This window comes from Mus musculus, chromosome 13 (genome assembly GCF_000001635.26).
Source record: "Mus musculus strain C57BL/6J chromosome 13, GRCm38.p6 C57BL/6J".
NCBI classification, from domain to species: Eukaryota; Metazoa; Chordata; class Mammalia; order Rodentia; family Muridae; genus Mus; species Mus musculus.
In genome coordinates this window covers 49335987-49360277 of record NC_000079.6, presented here as the reverse complement: position 1 = coordinate 49360277, position 24291 = coordinate 49335987, and the positions used below count along the sequence as shown (strand labels likewise).

The 24291-nt window shown below is 48.4% G+C and overlaps 1 protein-coding gene across 3 annotated transcripts in view; it reads right to left on the bottom strand.

The window, feature by feature from the left end:
- The window catches only part of Bicd2 (BICD cargo adaptor 2), a 45478-nt gene extending 26749 nt beyond the window's left edge, over positions 1-18729 (bottom strand). For 2 of the 3 annotated variants that reach the window (NM_001039179.2, NM_029791.4), the window contains exon 1: positions 18368-18729. In NM_001039179.2, coding sequence (NP_001034268.1) covers positions 18368-18607 — 240 coding nt within the window. In that variant the 5' untranslated portion in view covers positions 18608-18729. The remainder of the gene's footprint in view (positions 1-18367) is intronic. The other variant, NM_001039180.2, reaches the window with a different exon arrangement.
- Between the last annotated feature and the right edge of the window lie 5562 nt (positions 18730-24291).

Here is a 24291-nt window from a genome sequence, read left to right as displayed (position 1 = left end):
CTGACTGATGTGGAACTGAAGATGGAACTAGGGTTTTGTGCACTACAGAAGCATTCTACCAACTGGGCTACAACCTCAGGAGCCACACGTGCCACACATTGTAAAGATATGGCCCATCTATGAACACCCATCTTTTGGATTCAGTGAGACTGAACTCAGTGATTTTTTTTTTGGGGGGGGGGGATACATTTACAGTTAGTTGTATGACAACTATCATTAACTTTACACTAACACCCCTCTTCAGGAAAAAACACTGTTCCCATCAGCTATAACTCTCCAGGTCCACTTTCCCAGAGTCAGACAATTAAAAAAATCTATTTTCTGTTCCTATAAATTTGTCTGTTTCTGGACATTTCATGTAATTCATACACTATTTGTCTTAGTGTTTTATTTTCACCCTGTACAACATTTTTTTTCCTGGTCTATACATCTTATAAGCTTTAATCAGTCCTCTATTTTTTAAAAAAAGTTTTAAAGATTTATTTAGTTTATGTATATGAATACAGTGTAGCTATCTTCAGACACACCAGAAGAGGGCATCAGATTCCATTATGGATGGTTGTGAGCCACCATGTGGTTGCTGGGAATTGAACTCAGGACCTCAGGAAGAGCAGTTAGTGCTCTTAACCACTGAGCCATCTCTCCAGCCTTCAGTCCTTTATTTCTAAGGCTGTATATTATTCTATGGCACAGACAGACCACATGTTTATCCACTGATCATGTGATGAACATATGTGTTATTTCTCCTTTGAAGCTATTAAGAATAACAGTACTAGCTGGGCAGTGGTGGTACCCAGCCAGCTTCAGGTGGATCTCTGAATTTGAGGCCAGCCTGGTCTACAAACCAGGACAGCCAGGGCTACACAGAGAGACCCTGTCTTAAAAAACAAAGGAAAAAACAAAACAAAACAAAACAAAACAAACAGTGTTGTGATTCTCCATTTAAAAGTCTTGGAAGAATTTTTGGTTTTGTTAGTTTAAGGTCTTTGCTTTTCAATATTTTGAGCCAGGGTCTATGTAGCCTGAACTCACTACACAGCCCAGGCTGGTTTTGAATTTGTAACTCTGCTGCTGCTGTCTCTTAAGTGCGGGAATCACAGGCACGTGTCACCATCCCAGGCCTTCGCCTATCCATTTTTGTGTAGATGTATATTTTTAAGTCTCTTGGGTATCTGTCATGGTTTGTGATCTGCCCCCACAGTTTGTGATCTGCCCCCATAGGGTCATGTGTTTCAGTGAGATGTCCCTAGCTATCTGATGCTATCTGGGGAGGCTGTGGAACTGCTGGAAGGTGGCACTAACTGAAAGAGGATCACTGTGGGCTAGGGCTTGGTTATTATTCAACTGCTTCAGGTCAAGAGATGGCTCTGCTTCTCCTCAGTCTTCTACACCGTAACCAGCTAGGCTCCAAGCTCATACCACCAAGCCCATACCACCAAGCCCCTGCCACCAAGGTGAAGCCACAGCTGCCAGCCCTTCCTGCCACGATGGTCTGTAGTTCCTGGACCATGAGCCGAAAAAATAAATCCCCCTCCCCTAAACTGTTCAGTCCCACATGCCTCCAGGGAAAGGGAGAAAAGAAACTAACACATGCCTGGAAAGGGGCTGCTAGGTCATACTGCAGCCCCAGGGCAGCTGGGCTACCCACTGTACAGTCTACCTGCAGAGAAGCACTTCTAGTCTGTCCACAGATACGCTGCATTTATTGTCCAGTTATGACAACTACTGCACCGCAGTGGTGAGCATGTGATCTCTTCATTTTATTGTTAGTAAGAATAGTGTCTACCAATGTGTAGGGCCCCTAAGGAACCTTACTGCACTCAACCCTACCTCAAGGTTCTCAGAACTCATGTTCGGGAGGAAGACACCCAAGTTCCCAGAGGTCAAGGCTGTGGCAGGGCAGAGGCACAACTAGATTAGAGCTGTCCCTCCCCCCAACTGCTGTCTCCTTCTCAGCACTGTGCCAGAGGTGCTGTCTGGTGGGAGAGGATGCACACCTTGCTTCTTAACAACAAAGGTCTAACAGCTCCTTACAGTCTTCAGTGGTCAGAACCATGAGAACCATATGTGGAGAAGGCTCACAGCCCTGTACCAACCAGAATGGCTATATTTAAAGCCAACAGCAATGAGGAGAGGCGCTCTGCACATTGCTGTGCTGTCTGGTGGGCTTCCCACCACTGCCCAGCCATTCCACACAGAAGAAATGGGCATCTGCTATCCACCTAAGCATTCTAAAGCCCCATGATGAAAGTGTCCCAAGTGTGCTCTATTTGGTATCAGACACTGAGTGAGGAAAGGACGCTACACCCACAGGCAATCACCATGCAACAAGGAGTGGGAACCTCAGGCACCACAATGAGGATCAACTTTACAAAGTAATGCAGTGAACACACCCGAATCAGGCAATATGTGGCTCCATGGGAAACAGCACAATTGAGCAGTACAGCTGCCCACGGTGTCGGCAACTCATGAAGACCCAGCAAGCAACCCCGGAGGCTGACCACACATGCCTTCTTACTTTCTCATTGGCTTCGCTCACTGTGATGAATCATAGAGCCATACAATTGCAATCTGGGTACTTTCTGTAACTCTTACAAGGCATTGAAAGCTCACTTTAACTTTTAAAACTAATACAAGGGCTAGGAGTGAAGAGATGCCTTGGGGTTAAAAACACTGGCTACTCTTGAGGAGGACTGGGTTCAGTTCCCAGCACCCACGTGACAACTAAAAACCACCTGTGACTGTAGTTTCAGAGGATCTGGTATTCTCTTCTGGTCTCAGCAGGCACTGCACACATGTGTACATACCTACACATATATACAAAAGTAAAAATAAATTCTTAAAAAGTCTTTTCAAACTATCACGAATAAAGCTTTAAGGTAAACAGAAAGTCAACTCTGTTTCAATAAAGATAACCTGAGCCAGTGAGATGCTCAGTGAGTAAGGGCACCAGCCACCAAACCTGATGGCCTGAGTTTGATCATGACTGAAGAGCATGGACTCCCAACTTGTCCTCCAGCCTCCATACATGTGCACATACTTGTGTGTATTCCTGTGAGCACCCATACATATATACATAAATGTAAAGAGAATTGTAAGAACAACTCAACAACAGGGACAAGATATCTAAGGTGTTGCTAGAACACACACCTGGCACACTAGAGCATAGAGCTGTGGCCATTCTGACTCCTGGATATAAAAACAAAGGGAGCCAACACATACATGCATCTGATTGTCTGTTCACTATGGAATTACACTTCAAAGGTTAATAAAATGCCAAGCCAAATGTACCTAAAGTCTGAATCCACTCCATGGAGTTCAGTTACCAGTGATTACTGAAACAATGGCACCACAGACAAGATGAAAGACCTCATTTCCATAAATGTATTTTCAACAAAAATCTGATATAAGAACACAGCCTAGCTAGGCATAGTGGTGCAGGGCTTTAATCCCAGCACTTGGGAAGCAGAGACAGGTAGATCTCTTGAGAGTCTGGAGCCAATCTGGTGGATATAACAAGTTCTAGGCCAGCCATAGCGAACAGTGAGACTATCCTAAAAACTGCACAGAATCAGGCATGGTGGTGCACACCTATAATCCTAGCACTTGGAAGGCAGGGCAGAAGGGTTTCTAGTTCAAGGCCACCCAATGAAGGACCCTCATCTCAAAAAGAACAGACTGGACAGGTAATGGTACCCCCCCAAAAAAAAGATGGAGTGCAGGTTTACAGTATATAACGTACACTAACACACACCATAGACAGATGCACAGACAGCTCAGAGTATCTGCAGAAAGAATCTCAGGGAGAACCCCATGTAGAACCAGATAGGGGCATGGAGTCGAACATAGATCTACTGACTATTCCATCTGGTAACGACCTGGATCCAAGACAGGAAGGCCTGAGCCTGTGGGAATGTCCAAGGCAGCAAGGGACACAGGCGGACACAACAGCACGGTGGGAGGCGGGGCTCTCTAGACACATCAGGAACAGACTCTCAGGCGTCTTGATTGGATTTGCTATGTTGGAGGTGTTCCCTCCCAACCTCCAGTCACATCCACGGCACCAGTCTTGGACTGCTTTATATGAAGACAACTCAGGCTATAAGCACAGGCTTGTTCCAGCTCTGATGAAGGCACAGAAGACAATGACAACAGCTGTTAAAAGGTAAGCAAGAATGGTCCCAAAGAAAAAAATTGATGATTTCCAGGGTCACTGCACTTCAGTTTACCCTGACAGAAGCTTGCTAGCCTCTCACAGGAATATTATTTCCTTCTGGAACTAAGAAAACAACTCTGAGAACACGTGTCTCCAAACAAGTTTCCCCAAGAGAGTCTGACAGAAAGAGCAAAAAGTCTGAGCCTCATGAGCCAGAAGCCACAGAGGCTAGCCGACGCCTGCTTGTTTCGCAGAATCATCTGGGGAATAGGAAGCATCCACTCCCAGAGGAGGCACCTGCTCTGTGGCGCGGTGCGGCCTGGGTCCTGGGAAGCTTGGACTTAGCAGCGGGAAGGCCTATTTCAGATGAAGCAAAGCACGTCCCAAGCCTCACCCCACTTTCCACAGAAACTCAGTTCCCTCTTGACACCTAGCCCTGCTTCCCTAGACACAGGGCAAGAGGCAACAAAGCAGGAAGTGAAGGCACCTCCTCACTGGCAGCCTGTCCATGCATGTGTGGAGGGGAAAGGAGCTATAGGATCCCCCTCAGGAAGATGGGCACATGCAAACATCACCGAGAAGCCTCGTGCCTGGTCCACATGGGCTGCTGCTCACTCCCACCTTGCAGCCCCAAGAGGGCTGAGAGGAACCACACTTTGAGTGGTCCTCTAGTCACTGCAGCAGAGCAGAAGGTACTAGGTGTGGTCCTTCAAGAGAGTAAGCTGTAGTTACTGTGTGCACCACCATGCGTCTCCATTTTAGAAAAAGAGAACTAGGGTGGAGAGATGGCTTCATGAATGTACTGCTCTTGCAAAAAACCTGGGTTCTGTGCCTAGCACCCATTTGAAGCAGCTCACAGCTGTATTTAACTCCAGCTCTAGAGGATCCAACACCCTCTTTTGGTCTCCATGGGCACCTACGGTTACATGCACATAGCCAAGCACAGCGCGCGTGCACACACACACACACACACAAGCACTCACACAATTTTTTTTTTTAAATAGGGTTTCTCTGTGTAGCCCTGGAAGTCCGGGAATAGATCTGCCTGCCTCTGCCTCCTGAGTGTTGGAATTAAAGGCATATGCCACCATTGCCCAGCTAGATACACATAATTTTAAAATAAAATATTTTTAAATGTTTATTTATTTGATGTATATGGGTGCTTTGTCTATATGTATGTCTGTGTATCACATGTGTACCTGGTGACCTCAGAGGCCAGAAAAGGGTATCAGATCCCCTGGAACTAAAGTTATAAACTGCTGGGAGTTTCTATGTAGATGAATTAAAACTGGAAACGCAGCCACTGCTCTTAACCACTATCTCTTCATTACTAACAAAATAAACCTTCATAAACAATGAAACTATAGCAGCCCACTATAGAAGAGACATCCTTTGGGGTCAAAAGCTGCCCTAAAAATACAGCCTGGTTTAAAACAGAACTCAGTGGTTGAAGAGATGGCTCAGAGGTTGAGAGCATGGGTGGCTCTTCTAGTGGTCTTGAGTTCAATTCCCAGCAACCACATGGTGGCTCATAACCATGCCTCTTCTGGGCTGCAGGCATACATGCAGGCAGAATGCTGTATACATAATAAAATAGAGCTTAAAAAAAAAAGAGGAAAAACACGAAAACAGAACTCAGTTCTCCCCTCACAGTGATCACACTAATCCCACAGTGAGCAGCAGAGTCTCCTTGCAGCCTCTAAGGAAGGCCCACCAGGCTCCCATACGAAGAAAGAGCTTTCTGGATGGCTGGAAAGAGCCCTGTGTCTTCCCACTGCAGGAAGCAAGGCAGGAGCATCCCAACCATATATGGTGAGGCAGGGCAATCTGCCTGGTGTACTCCACTGGCAAGAAAGCTGTGCCTCCTCAGCAGGGGCAGAAATTAGGGGGGTGCCTGTGTGTAACAGGCAGAAGAAACTCAGAAAGGATACAGATAACGAATTCAAGATAGATGAGAGGACACAGCTTTGTGACAGATGGAGATGGCAAGTCTGAGATACAGAATGGGACTGGGTGGGCTGGCCTTGGGAGAGGGGCATCTCCTCACTCGTACCCCCACCACTGACTGACGAGTTGCTCCCAGACTAGCCCTCTCCCAGGTCTCCCTCATTTCTACCAGGCACATCCCAGGCTCATGCATACTACAAAGAGGAATACAAAGGTATCCTGGATTGCCCCTGGTATCCATGGACCAATCATATCAGTGGATAATGTTGGCAAGCTTCAGACACAGGGAATGAGTCTCCACTTAGATCCCTAGGATTATTTCAGAAGCATCAATAATACTAATGAGGATTTAATCACCCTGGGTGTGGTCTGAGCTTTGGAATATTTAAAAGTCTGACATGATCTTGTATGTAGGCAGATCTGGGTACACAGACCTGTCAACTCCCTTAAAGGGTCCCCAGAGACATCATGGGAGACTCTACCCCACACCAACTCCAGCCAGCTTAGCTGTTCACACCCATTCTTGCTGAGTGAGAAGATTCTAAGGAGGGCTTCCAATGGACTTCCATTGTCTAAAGGACACTTCCTGCTTAGGCACAGGCAATGCAGGCCCCCAGAGACAGCAAGAGAAGAAAGGGCTTTTATCTGGTGCCTTATACAAAAGGACCTTTACTTCTGCATCTCATAGGTAGGCAAACTAGGGCTCAGAAAGGCCAAGCAGTTCAACTCAGGGCATCACCAGGACTTTTATTTTTTTAATTATCAAAATCCATCTCTGTCTTTGCAGAAAAGCCCTTGAGAGAAAGAGTAAGTTTCCAGGAAGTCATCAGGAGCCATGTGGGCACAATGACCACCTACCTCTGTCCAACCCCACAGCCCAGTTATCACATGGCAGGTGTTCAGGAGGCCACCAAACCCAGGCCTCTCCACAGACACATCATCAGCAAGGAGCTGAGGTAGCTTCCACATAGCTTCTTTCCCTATGGAGCCCTGTGCTTACAGCTGTGGTGATCATTAAGGACAGAGGCCCTGGAGGCACCCCAAAACAGCACAGGGCCACAGTGGTTGTCACTGGTCCTTGTCTTTGCTGGTCCCCCTCCACTCCCCATGAGGCCTGTGTCAATCCACATGGGCCATTCCATTGCCAACTGAGAACCCCAGCTGCTCTGGGCAGCGTCCAAATGTTAAGCTGCTTTTAGAAAACTGGGGATTCATCCCTGGGCAGAAGGGATTTAGCCAGAATTGGGCACCATTTAGAGAAGATTACACCCTAATTGCCCTGGTGTCAGCAGGCAAGCTCCTGCCAGCTGAGCCCTGGGACTGGAAGAGGTCTCTGGAGACCCTGGCTTCCCTTTCCAAGGACACAGAGCCCAGCACTGGGGCCTGGGGACCAGTCATCATCTTCCACAGCAGCTGGCTCAACACAGGACTTCCATTTAGCAATCTGTGGTCAGGACAGTAGGAGGGGCCTAGACACCCCATGGGCAGCATCTGACAACTCGACAGGCATCAGAGCAGCCTGAAGCAGCCTGGCTACAGACCACAGGTGCATGTGGCAGCAGCCCACTTTTCTTACTGTCTCTAGCCCTCGCCACATTCTTTCACCTCACTAGCCTGTTCAAGCAAGAGAAATCAGTGAGGCTCATGGCCAGAAAATGACAGAAGAACCTCAAGTACAGGCCATTTCTACTCAGACCCTAGAAGGTTCTCGCCTCAGGACCAATAACAAGAAAAGAGCCCAAGAGAGATGAGAGACCACTACAGGCTGTCAAGATTCATGGGCTCCATTTTCTATCTCTGAAGGTTCCGGAAGATGGTTGAGCTTGTGGACAGCACTGCAGCCCTGCCTCAGGATGCAGCGGTGACACATACCCTGGTGCACATCCAACCTTGGTCCTCTAGGGGCAAGTCCCCACCACAAGGAACTTGCATACCTTGAAGTGATAGCATTAGACTCAGACTAAAGGATTCTGGGAATGTCTTATCTCCAGGCCTTATACTGTCTCATGCTTTGGCCTTGTCAAGTCACCTTCTCATGCTGTCACACATCCTATAATCCTGGATATCCTCTTTTAGACAAACCATGGACGATGTCATAGCCTGCTTTAGGTTGACTAGTTTGTTCTCACAATATAGCAGTTCTGGGAGGTAGGTCTAACAGGAGACAAACATGACAGAAAGAGAGCCTTCATGCATGATGAGTGCCTTCTTGTGCAGCAGCCCTCAGCAGAAGGCCAGCAAGTACAGGTGTTGTGCTCTTAGACTTTCCAGCCTCCAGAACCGTATGCTCAGAAAGCCCTCTCCTTCTGATGTTCTGTTCTAGTAACAGGAATGGGACTCAGATGTGGTCCCACGGCCACAATGCAAATCACAGCTGGTATCTGGAGAAAGCAATCCTTACAACCCTCACCAAGACCTTACAGAACGGGATTATATGCAGAGTCCTTAAAGGAAGGGTGCAGGCAACCTCAAGTCACCAAAGATGACTTCTTGGAGGGGTTGGGGAAAGGCAATCCCCTGGTCTCACTCACCCTTGGGATTTCTGGGAATAGGACGGTCTTTCAGACTTATTCTTACAGTTAGGGAGAAAGGCAACCCATGGTGAAGACTGGGGTATGGCCACAGAATGAGGAGAAAGATGGACTGAGTCATAACATAAAAATAAGCAAAGAGCTGGGATGACAGCCGTAGGCCATCAGATCTGATGACCTGCGTTTCATCCTTAGAACCCACAGTGGAAAGAAGACTGACTCCCATAAGGTGTCCTCTGGCCTCCAAGCTTATGGACATGGGGGGGGGGAGGCAGGGTGTACAAAATTTTAAAGTTAAAAACACATAGAGAAGAGATGGGTCAGTGGGTAAGAGCTTACCATGCGAACTTAAAATTCAAATCCACAAGCACTCACATAAAAAGCCAGGTATGGCAATACACTCCTGTAACGCCAGTGACATAGAGGCAAAGTAAGGCAAAGGTAGAAAGGCCACTGAGGCGTCCTGCCCCAGCCAAGCTCCAGTTTCACTGAGAGACCCTGTCTTAAAGGAGTGAGGTGAAATCAGAACACCCAATGTCCCCCTCAGGCCTCTGCACAAGTGCAGGGTTGCATGCACCACCACATATATATATGGCGCCTTCCTCTCTCCCTTTTCTCTCTCTCACACATATACAGACACATACATAAATTAATTTAAAAAGATAGAAGCCCAATAAAGTGGCTAACACACTGTTAGAACAGCATTGTACTAGCAAAGAAAAATCACGTTGCTCAACTGAACAAAACAGGGGTCCCAGAAAGAGAGCCACACCAAATGATGTCTGACAGGGGAGCAAAGGCAACTAGCCACACCAAACCAACTGGACACCCACACACAAAAAATAAACAGAGTCTTAAAGTCTTCACTCAAGTTAATTCACATAGAGCAGAGGCTCACATGAAAGTGCAGGACTGTGAAGGTAGCTAACATTAAAATAAAAAAAATCTACGTGACCCTGGGTCTGGTTATGAAGCTTGCAACACCAAAAACACGACCCACAGAAGTGAGAATGGCATGACTTAAAACACCTGTCTGTCAAACACACCACTAAGAGACTGAAAAGACTAGTACGGTCTAGGACTTAGACTCAGACAGCCAAGTGCTTGCTGTGGCCACACATGTACTAAAAACAGCACTTACAACTGAATAATATGAAAGCAAGCAACTGGACTGAAGACGTCCAAAAGATCAGGGAAGGTATCAAATCATACTAATTGCAAAGGGGCAAAAGGAAAATGCCCTGGGTTCCAACCTGAGCATGGCAAAGTAGTAATGACAGACTGAAAAGGTGAAAAGATGCCCAGGGCCAGGCATCCTCAGGATCTGCAAACTACACAGTAGCTACTGCATCCCACTGTGCACACACTAAAGTGGCCAATGTCCAGCAACAGCAGGGAAAGCTAGCAAGAATGAACGGGGGCAGCGGGAGCACTCACTCACTACTGAGGGGAATCAACAGCCCGCTTGGAAGGCAGGTCCACTTCTTACACAGGGAAATGGAAGATTAGAAAACTTATGTCTACAGTAGATTTATTCATAATCAGAAAAGGTGAAGCGACCAGAACTCCCTTCAATGGGTGAAGAGTTGGTGAGAAGAGATAAAGACGAAGGTAAGCCTTCATGGTTCCAGTCACATGGCATTCTCATAAAAATAAAATTAGAGAGATAGTAAAAAGATCAGTGACTGGCAGAGGCTTGGTGGGGTGAGAGGAAGTAGGTGAAATGTAAGCAAGTCTTCTTCAAATTAGAAGGATACTATGCACTTGTTAAGGCCAGACAACACACACACAAACACACACACACACACACACACACACACACACAAAGCAATCAAAGATCTTCAGATACATAAATGTTTTAAAAATCTGTACTGGGGACCCTAGGATAGAATGCATAATGTGGTCAAACAATTTAAACTATAAATGAAGGGTGCAGAAATATTACAGTGGGATAAGTAACTGTGGGGTAAAGTGAATTATGCAAAACAAAAGGCAAAAAGCTGGTGAAGTAGCCTACTGGGGCACACATGAACCTTCTGGACACCTGCACATGTGAACTAGGACCAGTGAGTGTCAGTGTGACAGATGGTGGGTGCCAAATGTCTCACTGCTGGGGTAGGAGGCTCCAGATGAGCAGGTGGTGAGAAGGAAGCATGTGATGATAGTGAAGTAACTGAACTCCTGGTTGCAGATACGTGTGTACTTAGCAGACACTACTTAGCAGACACTACTCGCTCTGTGGCTGAAAGAGCCTAGCATTAGCCATACCTTGGTGGATGAGCAACTCGATCTTTGTTACTAATACCTCGCTCATCTAAAGCAACTAGGGCTTCTTGGGAGAGATAGCTGGCTCCAGAACAAAATATAGAATGTCTTGTAGTATCAGAAAGCTTAAAAAGGTATTTAACAAGGGGCTGGGGAGATGGCTCAATCAGTAAAGTTCTTGCTGCTCAAGTGAGTTCAGATCAAAGGCACTTATGTACAGGCATCTACAACCCCAGCACCACAGAGGCAAGACAGGAGAGTGGTGGGGACAGGTCTTGCTGGCCAGCCAGTCTAACCAAATCAATGAACTGTAGGTTCAGTGAAAATCCCTGTCCTGAAAAACATGGTGGGGAGCAATTGAAGAAGACACCCAACTTTATGTCTCGCCTATATACATATGTGCACTGGATACTACCCACCCCTGATACACACACACACACACACACACACACACAGAGAGAGAGAGAGAGAGAGAGAGAGAGAGAGAGAGAGAGAGTGCTTAATAAGCAAACAAAAAAAATCACAATAGAGCTATGTCGGGATCATAAGAGCCAAAGCTAGAAAAAGTTGTAGGAGCCAAATTAAGTATCATTACAACCCAGTGAATGAAGTAAAGCTCCAATGTGTCTCTTCTGATAAAACTGCAAAGGAGAAGTGAGAGCAAAGGACAAGACTGTGTGAGACACCCAGACACTTCACTGAGTTCCTCCCAGAGAGCAGTGAGTGAAACAGGGAAAGAAACAACGCTAATGCTAATGTGGAGAAATCTGTGGAGACTGAGGAGAGTCCCTGTCTCAAACCTTCACACTTTTGTTCATGTTCCCTGGCTTGGAAAGGTGCACAGTATCATGTCATACCTTTCAGTGCCATACACAACTGTTTTATCACCTCGGGAACCAATCTCTTACACCGCACACCCTGCCTCTCGCCAGGAGTCTCAGTAAACAAAAGCCATGGTGAAGTACAGACCCTGGAGTGTGAGAGCACAGAACTATGACTGTCCTCTTCTGAACCTGTCATTCAAACCCACTAAAAAATAACAAATACCAAATGTTCCCATTAGTGATGTCTACCAAACACCTGACCTATCTTCCTTTAAACTGTCCAAGTTGCCAAAAATAAGGAATGTCTGAGAACTGTCAGAGTTCAAACACCTGAGAAGACATGGTGACCAAGTGTAAGGTGATATCACAGATGAGCCCTGGGTTAGAAGCAGGACACCAGGAAAAAGCAAAGACCACCTAGAGGCAGTGCAGGCTTTATGACAACTCCCTGGTACTGACTGGTTCATGGACTGTAACAAATGTATCACACTAAGATACTGCTTGAATGAGATGGGCGAGGGTGCACGTCCACACCAAATCTCTGCACTGTCTGAAATTTTATAAATCTAGAATGGACCTAAATGATCTGCTTTCAAATTAATGATAAAAAGGCAGCACAGTTTGACAGTCAATGGCTAAAAACACAGAAATCCTGGCGCATGACACTTGGCTTTAACAAGGTGCTGAGGGGCTGGTGTGGATGTAGTGTCCTAGGCTGGCAGCTCTGGGGCTTCTGTGAGGTGGTAAGAGGCAGATTCTTCTTGGTATAGGAAATGTCCAATCAGACACACAACTGTGTTCTCTCGTAGCTCGGGCCAGCTGCACCCAGGGCTCTGTGTTCACTAGCGTTGTTTGAGCCAGGGTCTCATGTCCTTTAGATTGACCCTGACCATGAGGCTGAAGATAATCTTAACTTTCTGATCCTCCTGCCTCCACTTCACAAGAGCCGGGATGACAGGTATGCATCTTCTCAGCCTGTCTTTGTGGCACCAAGGATCCGTGCAAGCTCGCAAAGCACTCTACTGAGCTACATCTCCAACCCTTTTGGTGTTTTTTATGAATGAAATGACACACAGGCAACATAAGATTCCCAATATTTTCATCTTTCCTCACTGTCTTAGTCAGGGTTTCTATTCCTGCACAAACATCATGACCAAGAAGCAGTGGGGAGGAAAGGGTTTATTCAGCTTACACTTCCACATTGCTGTTCATCACCAAAGGATGCAGGACTGGAACTCAAGCAGGTCAGATAGCAGGAGCTGATGCAGAGGCCATGAAGGGATATTACTTACTGGCTTGCCTCCCCTGGCTTGCTCAGCCTGCTCTCTTATAGAACCGAGACTACCAGCCCAGAGATGGTCCCACCCACAAGGGGCCTTTCCCCCTTGATCACTAATTGAGAAAATGCCTTACAGTTAGATCTCATGGAGGCATTTCCCCAACTGAAGCTCCTTTCTCTGTGATAACTCCAGCTGTGTCAAGTTGACACAAAACTAGCCAGTACACTCACATATCAATCACTTTCACACAAATAACTCTAGAAATCTCACTTGAGGCAAGCTGGGAAAACCGAAGTGCTACTCAGACAAACAGATACCATTAAGGAATTGTTAGGTTTCAGGCTTGAAAACTCAATAGCTCTTGTTGTGTGGGAAAATACGCCTTGTTTTCTCAACAAAGCTACTGCTACAGAAGTAACAAAGCCAGATGGACTGAGGCACAGAAGCAAGACCAGCCACAGCTAGCAGGTGCAGGCAGGACTATGGCTGCGTCCACTGAACCCTTCTCTCTACTTCCACTTTGCTTAAAAACTACAGCTCTTCAGGCTGATGTGGTGGCAGACGCCTTTGATCCCCAAAATTAAAACCCAAACCAAACCAAAATACAAAACCCTGCACCTCATCACTTTTTGAAAACTGTGGCAGCCACACAGGGCTTCCCTGTGGTCCCTGTGGTGGTGTCTGTATCTGACACATACTGTTGGGAAAAGGAACCCACGAGGAGAAACACGCAGTGTCCCCACTCCTCACGGCACAGCTTCTACAGCAGACGTTGGAAGCTCGGCTCTGTGTTCGGAAGCTCCTAGATTGTACAATTTTAAACAGGGAAGGGGCTCCCACTCTGCTCTCCTCAACGCCATCATCCACCTGCACAGGTGGCCATCCCGCTTTAGGGAAGTTGAGGGGGACTGGCCTCAGCCCTGGCCCTCAGCCTCTGTCTACCAAGCCTGGAGGGGAAAGAGAACGGCCACACTACTCTCTTCTGCTTCACTTTGAATGCTGAACCAGAGGGACCTGGAGCCCAACCCTCACCTATGTGAGCTTACATGGTCATGAGTCACACACTGTCATCACAACATGGCTGGTAAAGAAATCATTCTTTACCCCATGTGCAGAACCTGTCATCCCGTCCACATATGAAAAAGAGGCCTGACTAGAGGGGGTGCTGCCTCAACTGACAAGAACAAATCTGTTCTCTACTTGCAAATAAAGACCTGGGTCCCTTAGTAGACCCAGCAGCAGGATTCCCACATGAACCTGGGCTAGGGCTCTTGCTGATGGTGGCTGCTCAGACCTAAGGGAAGGACAATGACCATCCAAGTAGTCTTAGTGTGCCAGACTGTTGTGACAGGCACCATTATTAAGCCACCAAGGCCTAGACAAAAGAGTGGTTCATTGAAGGCCACACAATTCTTAAGAGCCCAGACAGGGTCCCAAAACACTCTTCTGGCATCACAGAACTGGGCACTGCATAGTCAGCCTCCTCTCTTGCTCAGGCAAAGCCTGACTTCCCTGAGGCCTGCTGGCTCCCCTGAGAGTGATAAGCTCCCAGCACTGGGCTTGGGCCTCCCCCTGGCTCCACCTGCTAAGCCTCAAAGTATGCTTGGCATCTCTGAAGACAGGCTCGCTCCATCACAGCTGTGCCAGTCCTGTGTCCAGTGGAAGGTGGCCAAGGCCACACCTCCATGTGCTAGCAGGGCTGGCCTGGAGCAGCCATTCACATGCCTGGGACAGATTCTCTGCCAGATATAAGTATCTGATTCCCATGCCCCTCAGAGCACCGCCAGGGTCTGATGTGGCAGGTGAACACGTTATTAAAAGTAGAAGAGGACTATCAGATTCCTTCATGACCCCCTGTCCACCATTTGACAGTTAGAAAGGCAGGCACAGAAGAAGGAAGGTCACCCAACAGAAGGCAGACCACAAGGCCACTGTCCAGATGCCTACAGCTGCCTCACAACTGCCTCAAGGATCTGCAAGACCCTCAAGGGGACCACCTTCATACAAACAGTCCATTACTGATACCCCACACGATCCCACAAAACATACTGTGGCTCCCATGTCTTCCCCCACCCCACCCCCAAGATCTATCTGCTCAGAAATGGATTAAAGGACACTGTGAGGATGTCAGTTTTATTCACTTAAAAATAGACCAGGACTTTCCCTTCTCTGGAAGCAAACACTCTAGGAAGCTGGGCCTCATGTTGGTAGGACACCAATCTGTGTACCTAGAAGTGCACCCTCTGCTAACCCCTTAACACTCCTGCCTCAAGTGGTGCAAAGGTTGGAGACAGCAGCTCAGGCAAGTCCAGAGTCAAAGGGCCTGCCAGAAAGTATCTAAGCTTGAGAGGTGAGTGGGACTTCCAGGAAGAAGGGAGACGCAGAGTGGCCCCAGAAACTGGCAAGGCATGACACACAGGGCAGCCCTCAGAGGTGGCACGAGCAGATAGTCGAGCAAAGACAAACAGGCATAGGGAGGTGCTACAAGCACGACAGTGAGGAGCTCGAGGCCTGGATGACGTGGAGCTAGGCTGACAAAGCATTTACTAGGTGCCAGGGTCTGCGCCCAGCCTGATACTGGATTCCACCCACATGGGCATGGTGATGCACTCAGCTCAGCCCCACCAGAAGTGACAGGGGACAGCAATGAGGGTGTGTCCAGGCCTGTTCACGGACCAAGCCCAGGTGGAGGGAAACTGCTTCTGGGAATCTCTCATGACAGAGATGGGGAAGCTGAACTCAGCCCATTCTCCTACAGTATCTGCCCTGCTCTGCCAGCCCAACACACCTATATACCCAAAGCTGCAGTGAAGGACACAGCAAGCTGTTTCATGACCACTCAGAACCATGAACAGGCTGGCAAAAGTCCAGCTAATTCTCTTCCCCACCATTCTGGATAAGGAGAAAAGGCACAGAATGACTTGGGACAGATGTGGCCCTGGCTGAGTCAGACACAAAATATCAGCAAAACAGGCCATGGGACATCCTCTCCACTTGTAGTGTCAGTCAACACCCAGGCCATGGTTGTCAGCAAGACACAGCCATTCACCCAAAAGTAAAGAGAGCGGGGTCAACACTGAGTCCTCTCCTTAGATCTGGTCATAAACCCTTTCACCCAGGTCAGACAGCTTCCTCACCTCAAAGACTTGCATAATTAAATGTGGGCAAGAGTACCAGCAACTCAGCTACAGTGTAACTTAACTTGTTAGTAACTAAATCTACCACATTTAAAGGAACAAACAACTTAAGACAGTTCACCTCTCTAGGGGAGAAAACTTCCCACAGGAGCCTGCTCTGGCATGGGTGTGAAGAACAGACACAATGCTGACAAGAGGCAAATTGGCACAAACTTTTGGCAGCCCTCTCTGAATCTGATGCATTCCTCTGGATTCTACTAGAAACTTCTGGAAGAAACCTTATCCCACCTCACAAAGAGGAGAGGAGCAGTCTGCCCAAGCCTATATATATAGCCAGTGTGTGGATGGCATTAGGCTAAGCAGATACCTAAAGGGCAACCAAGAGACTAGATCACGTGTCCTGAGAGGTTTTCCTCCAGATAACGACAAGGCTATATGTAAACCATTGCTCTTCACTGTGCCATAAAATGATTCCGCCCATAATAATAATCCCATGAGGCTGACCAATAGAAGTCACCAAAGTTGGGACCAGCTAGCCTGTTTTCACTGCACATAGTACTGAAGAAAACCTGTTAATTCAGAAGAGGACAGTGAGCTTCCCAGGAGAGGTTCACAGGCATTCCATAGGAAGTGGGAAGGCAACCCATCTGTATGTGCAAAGGGAGTGGCACTATAATTAACAGTTGCTACCTGCCTGGAGGACCAAGGAGGGGGGAATGGGAGCCCAGAAGACTAGATTTGGGAAGAGGACACACCCACTCCATATTTTCACTCCATATTTTCTGACCTTCATCTATCACATCACTTTACATGCCCCCCCTCCAGGGGGTTGCCTGCCCCTCCCCCTCCAGGGGTCCCACTCCTTTGGTCAACCCTCTGCCAAATGAAGCCAGGCTTGGGAAAGTTACTAATGTCCTCTGTCAGGCAACAGATTTGAGAATCTGTGTGAAGACTCAATTCCTACCCGCCCAAAGAAGCAGGCACTTCTGGGACTCACCCAGCCCTGCTCTACCCAGACTTTAAGGACTCATTCCCCTAAAAGTCAGAGAGGCTCTCAAGAGTTCAGGCATCTATCCAAAGCTGACTGGGAGCAGAAGTATCAAAAGATGAGCCTGTGATTAATACTCAAGAGCAGAACTGAGTCTCACAGGGAAGGGAAACTGTTGAGATAATCCAACAAGCTACCTGTGTGGCCCCATGCCAGGCCTTTCCAAATATAGAATACTAAAAGCAATACTTCTGGATTGGCAAAGCTGTATTCCTACTTTGCAGAGCTGGAAGCTAAGGTTTGAGGAGAGCTTACCCATGGCTCACCCAAGGCTCACCCATCACAAGCAATAAGAAGGGGTTGGTCCAAACTCAAGTGTGTCCTTCTCCCATAAAGCATTTCCCCCAGTCTCCAGAACAAGGCTGGGGAGTCAAGAAGATGGGAGAGTTACTAATACTTAAATCATCCCAGAAAGCTTACCCAGGTCCCTCCTACTGCCCCTCCCCAAGCTCTTGGCCAGCCTGGGAGTCTAACCTCTCTTCCTACAGTGGGATGACACAAAGTACCATGTTTCCAACAGAAGAACACAGACTCCACGGTGACAGGCAGGCCCTAGGAGGCAGAGCAAGACAGGAAGCGGTCGATGGAAGCCATGCATCCCAGTAGTGGGAGCACCATTAATGAGATGGGGAAAAAGCAGCTGGTTGAGCGATGGATATCGGGAAAGCCGGCCTGTCAAGGGCCATAGGCAACCAGGGGCTGCGACTCACTCAGCCCTGTATCCATCCCTTCCCAGCCTCAGGCGGTCACGAAACCTGATGAATAGCACAGAAAGCAGCTGCTCCAAAATGGGGGGGAAGTGATTTGCTTGAAGGTGACAAACTGTGGTCAACCAACCCCAGGTCCAGCTTTTCCCTGGGGTCACTTGCACGGACAGCCTCAGTTGTAAGGGCATCATCTGCTCCCCACCAACCACACAGACACACCCTAGGCAGCAATAACCATAGCAGGACATCAGTCCTCAACGAAAAGGCCAACAAGGCCTGCAAAGAAAACTAGCGGGTGAGTGGGGCTGCAGGGAGTCTGGACCCCAGCAACCGGACACAGGGCCGAACAGGGTCCCTTCACCGTCACTGCCCGGGACCGCAACTCTAGGTCTCCTGCCCCACCCCTGGTACCTCCCACCACTGGGCAGGGTGACCTTAGCGCCCGAGGCAGGGGTCGCAGCCGACCACTCACCTCTTTGAGCTGCTCCATCTCGCTGCGGATGGCCTCATAGTCCACCTCGAGCTCCTCGAACTGCAGCTTGAGCTGGTGCTTCTCCTCCAGCACCGCCAGTCCATACTCGGCCGCCTGGATCTTCTCACGCGTGGTCTCGGCCAGCTCGTGGGACAGCCGCTTCACCTCGGCGCGCAGCCACTCCGGCTGCGCCTCCATCACCAGACGCGCATACTCCTCCTCCTCCGACGGCGCGGACATGGTGGCCGCGCGCCGAGGCCGGCTCCCACCTTGGCTCCCACAAGCCGGGCCCTCTTAGCCGCCGCTGCCGCCGCCCAGCCCCGACGGCCGCCCGCGCCGCCGCACTGCTCCTCCCTGACGCGCGCGGAACACTGGGGGCTGCAGTCCCACTGAGCATGGACTACACAACCCGTAGTCCCTTGCGCCCACCTGGTCCGCGCTTGTGATTGGTCTAAATCTCAAGGGGGCAGGCGCCTAACGTGACGCAAAGCTACGTCTCCCTTAGCATTGTGGGAGATGTAGTCCTATTTTACGCTCACTGCTTTGCCCGTTGTGCTCTGTACCCGCCTGGCTCCAATCGTTGATTGGCGGGCGCGTCTGACGTGACAAAAGTAGGGGTGCCACCGACCCCAGCCCAGGGACCCGGCAGCCACCCGGAGAACCTCAAGCCTTCCGCTCCCAGCCTTTGTGGAGTAAGGTGATCCGAGCTGTGGATATCACGAGTAAGATTCGCGTCCTGAAACGTCAGAGCATGGCTGGTGAGACTGTGTGGCGCGCGCTTTATGCGGAATTTGAATGACTTGTGGCGGGCCGCGGGCACTGCCAAAAGGATGCCAACAGCCTGACGCTAGGGGCTCAGGGGAGCCCAGGCCCGGATACTACTTCCTCTTGTCCATTGTCCGTTAGGATTTTCTTTCATGGAAATGAAGGCACCTCCGTGAGCATAATGTCAAAGGTGTATTTAAATGTTGTCCGTCCCCCGTTTTCGGCGAGACGTAGCTGTACTCTTCACTATAATTCTAAATAAAACTTCCCTCCTTGCATGGTGATTTGGATATAACAAGCGTGTTGTTCCCTTTCTCACTGCACACACCCCCGCAACACCACACCCTACAGCTGCGGACCACCATCAAACATAGAGGTCAGCTGGAGAGATGGCTAAGAGGATAAAGCTCTTGCTCAGTAAGAGCAAGGACCTATATTTGCGCCCCTAGAGCCCACCTAAAGCACAGTCTATCATCCCAATGTCCCTGAGGAAAGATGGGAGGTGGAAATTGGAGAATCCCCTGAAGCTAGGCTGGAGTATGAAAGACAGGGGCGGGAGAGAGGGGGAGACAAGAAAAGCAGAGATAACCAATCTCAAACAAGATGGAAGACAAAGACTGACAACTGGATCTTGTCCTCTGATTCCCAGTGCATGTGGGGCCTGTGTGCCCACACAGGAACATGAACCCACTTCACACACACACACACACACACAGGAACATGAACCCACTTCACACACACACACACACACACACACACACGCGCGCGCGCGAAAAGAAAATCTAGGATCAACACAAGAATTGCATAGTAAATCAACTTGGTGTGGTGGAACACACCTTTAATCTCAGCACTTGGGAGGTAGAGGTAGAAGAATTTCACGGCCAGCCTAATCTACATGTCAAGTTCCAGGCCAGCCACGACTAAATAGAGAGACCCTGTCTCAAAAGAGAGAGAGAGAGAGCGCTGTATAAGTAAATGTGTTATTCCTCCTTCTCTTTGGCCAACCAGCCTAATTTTGTACAACAGTCCTGGCTCTACACTGAGGCCCATATATCAGGCCTACGCAAGCTGTTCACACTAAGTGAAGGTGGATTTAGAAGGAACAAACTTTCCTCCAACAAGTCCCCAAGCTCTACAGAACCTACACTTATCCAGGCTGCCTGGGAACCTCTCCATACCCACCTGAACCTGACTGTGAGGCAGGTGTGAGTAGGGAGGGGGAGAGCCATGAGTTTCTGGTGAGAACCTGACCAGGGAACTTTGAACTTGAAGATAAAGGTGATTTGAGATACAAATGATAGCTCACTACTATTGTGGGCTTCCTTCAGCAGGGACAGTGCTGACCAGCAAGGTTAGGGCCTGGAAGAAGGTTTCTAGGATCTCCTTGTCACTGGTTGGAGTGGGGCAATCAGGAAATACTTCTCTGAGGAGGTGACAGCAGAGAGAGAGAGAGAGAGAGAGAGAGAGAGAGAGAGAGAGAGAGAGAGACCCAGAGGACTCCACATTCAAGGATGATGTATGTAGATCTTCCCCCAACTTTCAGATGAGAGACCACCTCTTTAGTACTCCCTGGGTCACAAGCCTGGCTCACTCAGTGCTCTCAATATTTCAGTTCACACCATTGTTTTATGAATGAGGAAACTGAGGCCTGTTACCAAATCCTTGGTATTGCCCTTGATGTCCCACCCCCTCATCCATTCATGCTGTCACTCTGCCTCTCAGCAAATACTGCGTGAGAGTTACCTGCCTGTCTCAATGGCCCATCACCTCTGCCTGAATCATTGACGTCGACTCCCCTCCCAAAACAAAGATGTTGAAACCATTTCCAAGTCTGCACTTGCTCTAGAAGGGCCTCTTCACTCCACCCACTTGCGTGTTGATTCCCTTTCTGTGTCTTAGTTGCTTCCTTCTGTTGAGTGTGTGTATTCTTACATGGTGGGTGGGTCACCTTAGAACGTCAGCTCCAGGAGGGCAGGAACCTCCACAAGGCCCAGCATTTTCTAGCCTATATCTGGGGCTCCAGCCAGGTTCCCAAGGGATTCCTCTCCCTAACCCAGCACCGCTCCCTGGAAAGGTATGCCCTCTGGTGATGAGGCAGAGGACTACAGGAGGGTGGAGGCAGCCTGGTAGAAAAGAACTTGGAGCTAGTAGTAAGGACTACTACTAGCCAGAAATGCAGTATTCTTATCCACTGGTGAACTTAGGAGCAAAGAAGAGTGAATTCCTCCATATTAACCTGCTGTGCGATTGTGAACAAAGGCTCCCATGTGTCAGGCATCCCAGACAAAGCTGGCCAGTCCTGCACAAAAATGCTGGTGAGGACTTACCAATATGGAGCACACACGTTGTGAGGCTCTGTGTACTCGCTGTTGCCTGGTCCACGTGAGCTTCCCCTTGATGGCCCAGAAGCAAAGTGCTCTCTCATCTTCAGGTAGCAGCCTGCTTGGGTATGTTTGACTAACCTAGAAGAACCAGGTGTGGCATAGCATTCCTGAACCCCCATGACATATGACGGCAAATGGTTATGGGCTAAAATCTAAATCTCAACTCTTTCAGCAACCCACTGTGTCAGGCCTTGGAGAGCTCGGACACATTACTATTGGCAATACTGGAGACCTTAACATCCTTATTACCACTTATCCTGCTCCGAGGCCTGTGCCTCGGAATTAATTTCTTGGGTTAGTGAGATGGTTGAGAGGGTAAGGGTACTTGTTCCAAAACCAATGACCCGAATCCAATCTCCAGACCCACGTGAAGGAAGGAGAGTACTGACTTGCACAAGTTATTCTGAGAACTATACATCTTACACACACACACACACACACCTGGCTGATGAGCAGATGGATACACCTTTCCCTTGGGTATTCCCGCCCTGCCCTCCACATCTTTCCTCATGTATCTGGGGGCATGGGGTCCTGTGACTTGAGCCAAGATAGCTCTGGATGAGACAGCCCGTTGGGACTATCACCCAACAGTTAGGCTGCCTGCCAGCGCCTCTCCCAGCTTCACAGAGAACCTTTTGTCCTGTAAAGCTCTGACCTACTCCTTAACTGATGCACAGATTCAATGTGGACCCTATCAGAATCCCAGGTGGCTCTGTTTGTTTTCTAGAACTCTGTCAATCAATGGGATAGAACTGAGAGCCTAGAGAACTAACCTGTGCCTTTATGGTGAGAACAAATGCTCCAGGAAAAAAAAATATGGATATCAGAGAGCAAAGTGGAAAGGAACCACCTCGTTTCGGGTGCAAAATTAGCCCAACTAGGATTAAAGACCTCGTTAGCATTATAATACTCCAGAAGAAAACATAGGGCTAGATTTTTGTGGCCTTGGATTAAGCAGTGGTTTCCTAGTTGTGACATCTGAGCCTAAGGAGCAGTGGCAGAGTGAGGGTGGGGGGGCGGGGGGGAGGGAGGGAGGGAGGGAGGGAGGGAGAGAGAGAGAGAGAATATGAATCACCAAACTTAAAATTCCTTCAGAGAATGATTTTAAACAGTGGGAGAAGTCCAGTGATTGGAGTTCAGCCCCTTAGCACAGAGGTGTCATCACAAGCTGCAGCCTCCGGGCCTTGCACAGGGTATCTAGGACCTCTGCAGGCCATGTGTAATGTGAGGACCCATCTAAGAAAGAGCTGGCAGAGAAGGGTCTTTGTTTTGCTTTCTCATTCCTTCTTTCCTTTTCTTTTGTCTTTTATCTTTATCTTTTTCTTTTCCTTTTTTTTCTTTTTGATAGTCTCTCTAAATAGTGTGTCTCTGGAACTCACTCTATAGTCCAATCTGGCTTTGAACTCACAGAACTCTGCCTGCCTCTGCCTCCTGCCTCCTGCCTCCCGCCTCCCAATGTCTGTGGGAGTGAAACATTTTCATCCCAGGTGAGGGATGGGGTGGAGCATGAAGGGCAGGGGAGGGGTGTAAAAGGAGTAGAGAGGGGACGAGAAGCTCTCTTGTGCACCAGCACTGCGCTTTCATCATAATGACACCAACACCACTGTGTGCATTTGTTCGCTCATGCTCATAACTGCACCATAGACAGAGAGGTTCAAAAGCCAGAAATCTATTTTCTCACAGTCCTGCATCACCCAGGTGCCAGCATGGCCCAAGACTTGGTGAGGTCCTCCCTCCTAGTTTATAAACAATAATCTCCTGAATCTGGATTTATGCTTATATAGTAGAGACAGTTCTCTGTTATCCCCTTCCTTTTAAAAAGGGGATGCTGACTGTGTGTGTGTGTGTGTGTGTGTGTGTGTATGGTTGGGTGTCACACATACACACACACACACACACACACACACACACACACACATCTGCATGCACAGAAGCCAGAAGAAAATATTAAGTGTCCTCCTCTATCAACCTTCTCCTAACCTGTTCCCTTGAGGCAAGGTCTCTCCCTGGATCTTACATTTTCTAGGCTACATTAGAAGCCAGCCCCAGTAGTTCTCCTTTCTCTGCTTTCCCTTGAGCTGGGATTACAGATGCTCACGGAGCACTGGGGTTGTTATATGGGAGCTAGGACCAGAACTCTGGCCTCATGGTTGTGCGTTCTTTTAACCGCTAAGCTATCTTTCCAGCCCCCACCTTTTCTCCTTAGTGGACATCAGCCCTATTAGATCTGCTCCTTACCACACATGAGCTCATTTCTTCTTTATCACCTCCTCATAGGCCTTATCAGGGACCGGAGCTTCTTCTATATGATTGCAGCAGGGGTACCCAATTCAGTCCATAGCAACAGAATGATAGTTTTCAAATGATGGTTGTTAGGTGTCTAATAATCAATGCACACATTAAAAATTAAAGTTCCAGGGGCTGGAGAGATAGCTCAGTGGTTAAGAGAACTTATTGCTCTTGTAGAAGAGCTAGGATTGTTTCCCAATACCCTCATGGTGGCTCACAACGATCCATACCTTCAGATGTAGGGGATCTGTCACCTTCTGACCTCCGAGGGCACCAGGCACACATGCAGTGCATTCATATACATAGAGGCAGATGCTTGCCCATCTAAAAAGTAAAATAATAAAAAAGCCCCAACTTATACCATTTTATGATTTCTTTAAATACTTCATCTGCAGTCAGTTTTAAGCTACTAACATCAACTAAAATGAATAATGTCAGAAAGAGACACACAGTGGTTACTATTGCCTGAGGATTCCACTTAGATAC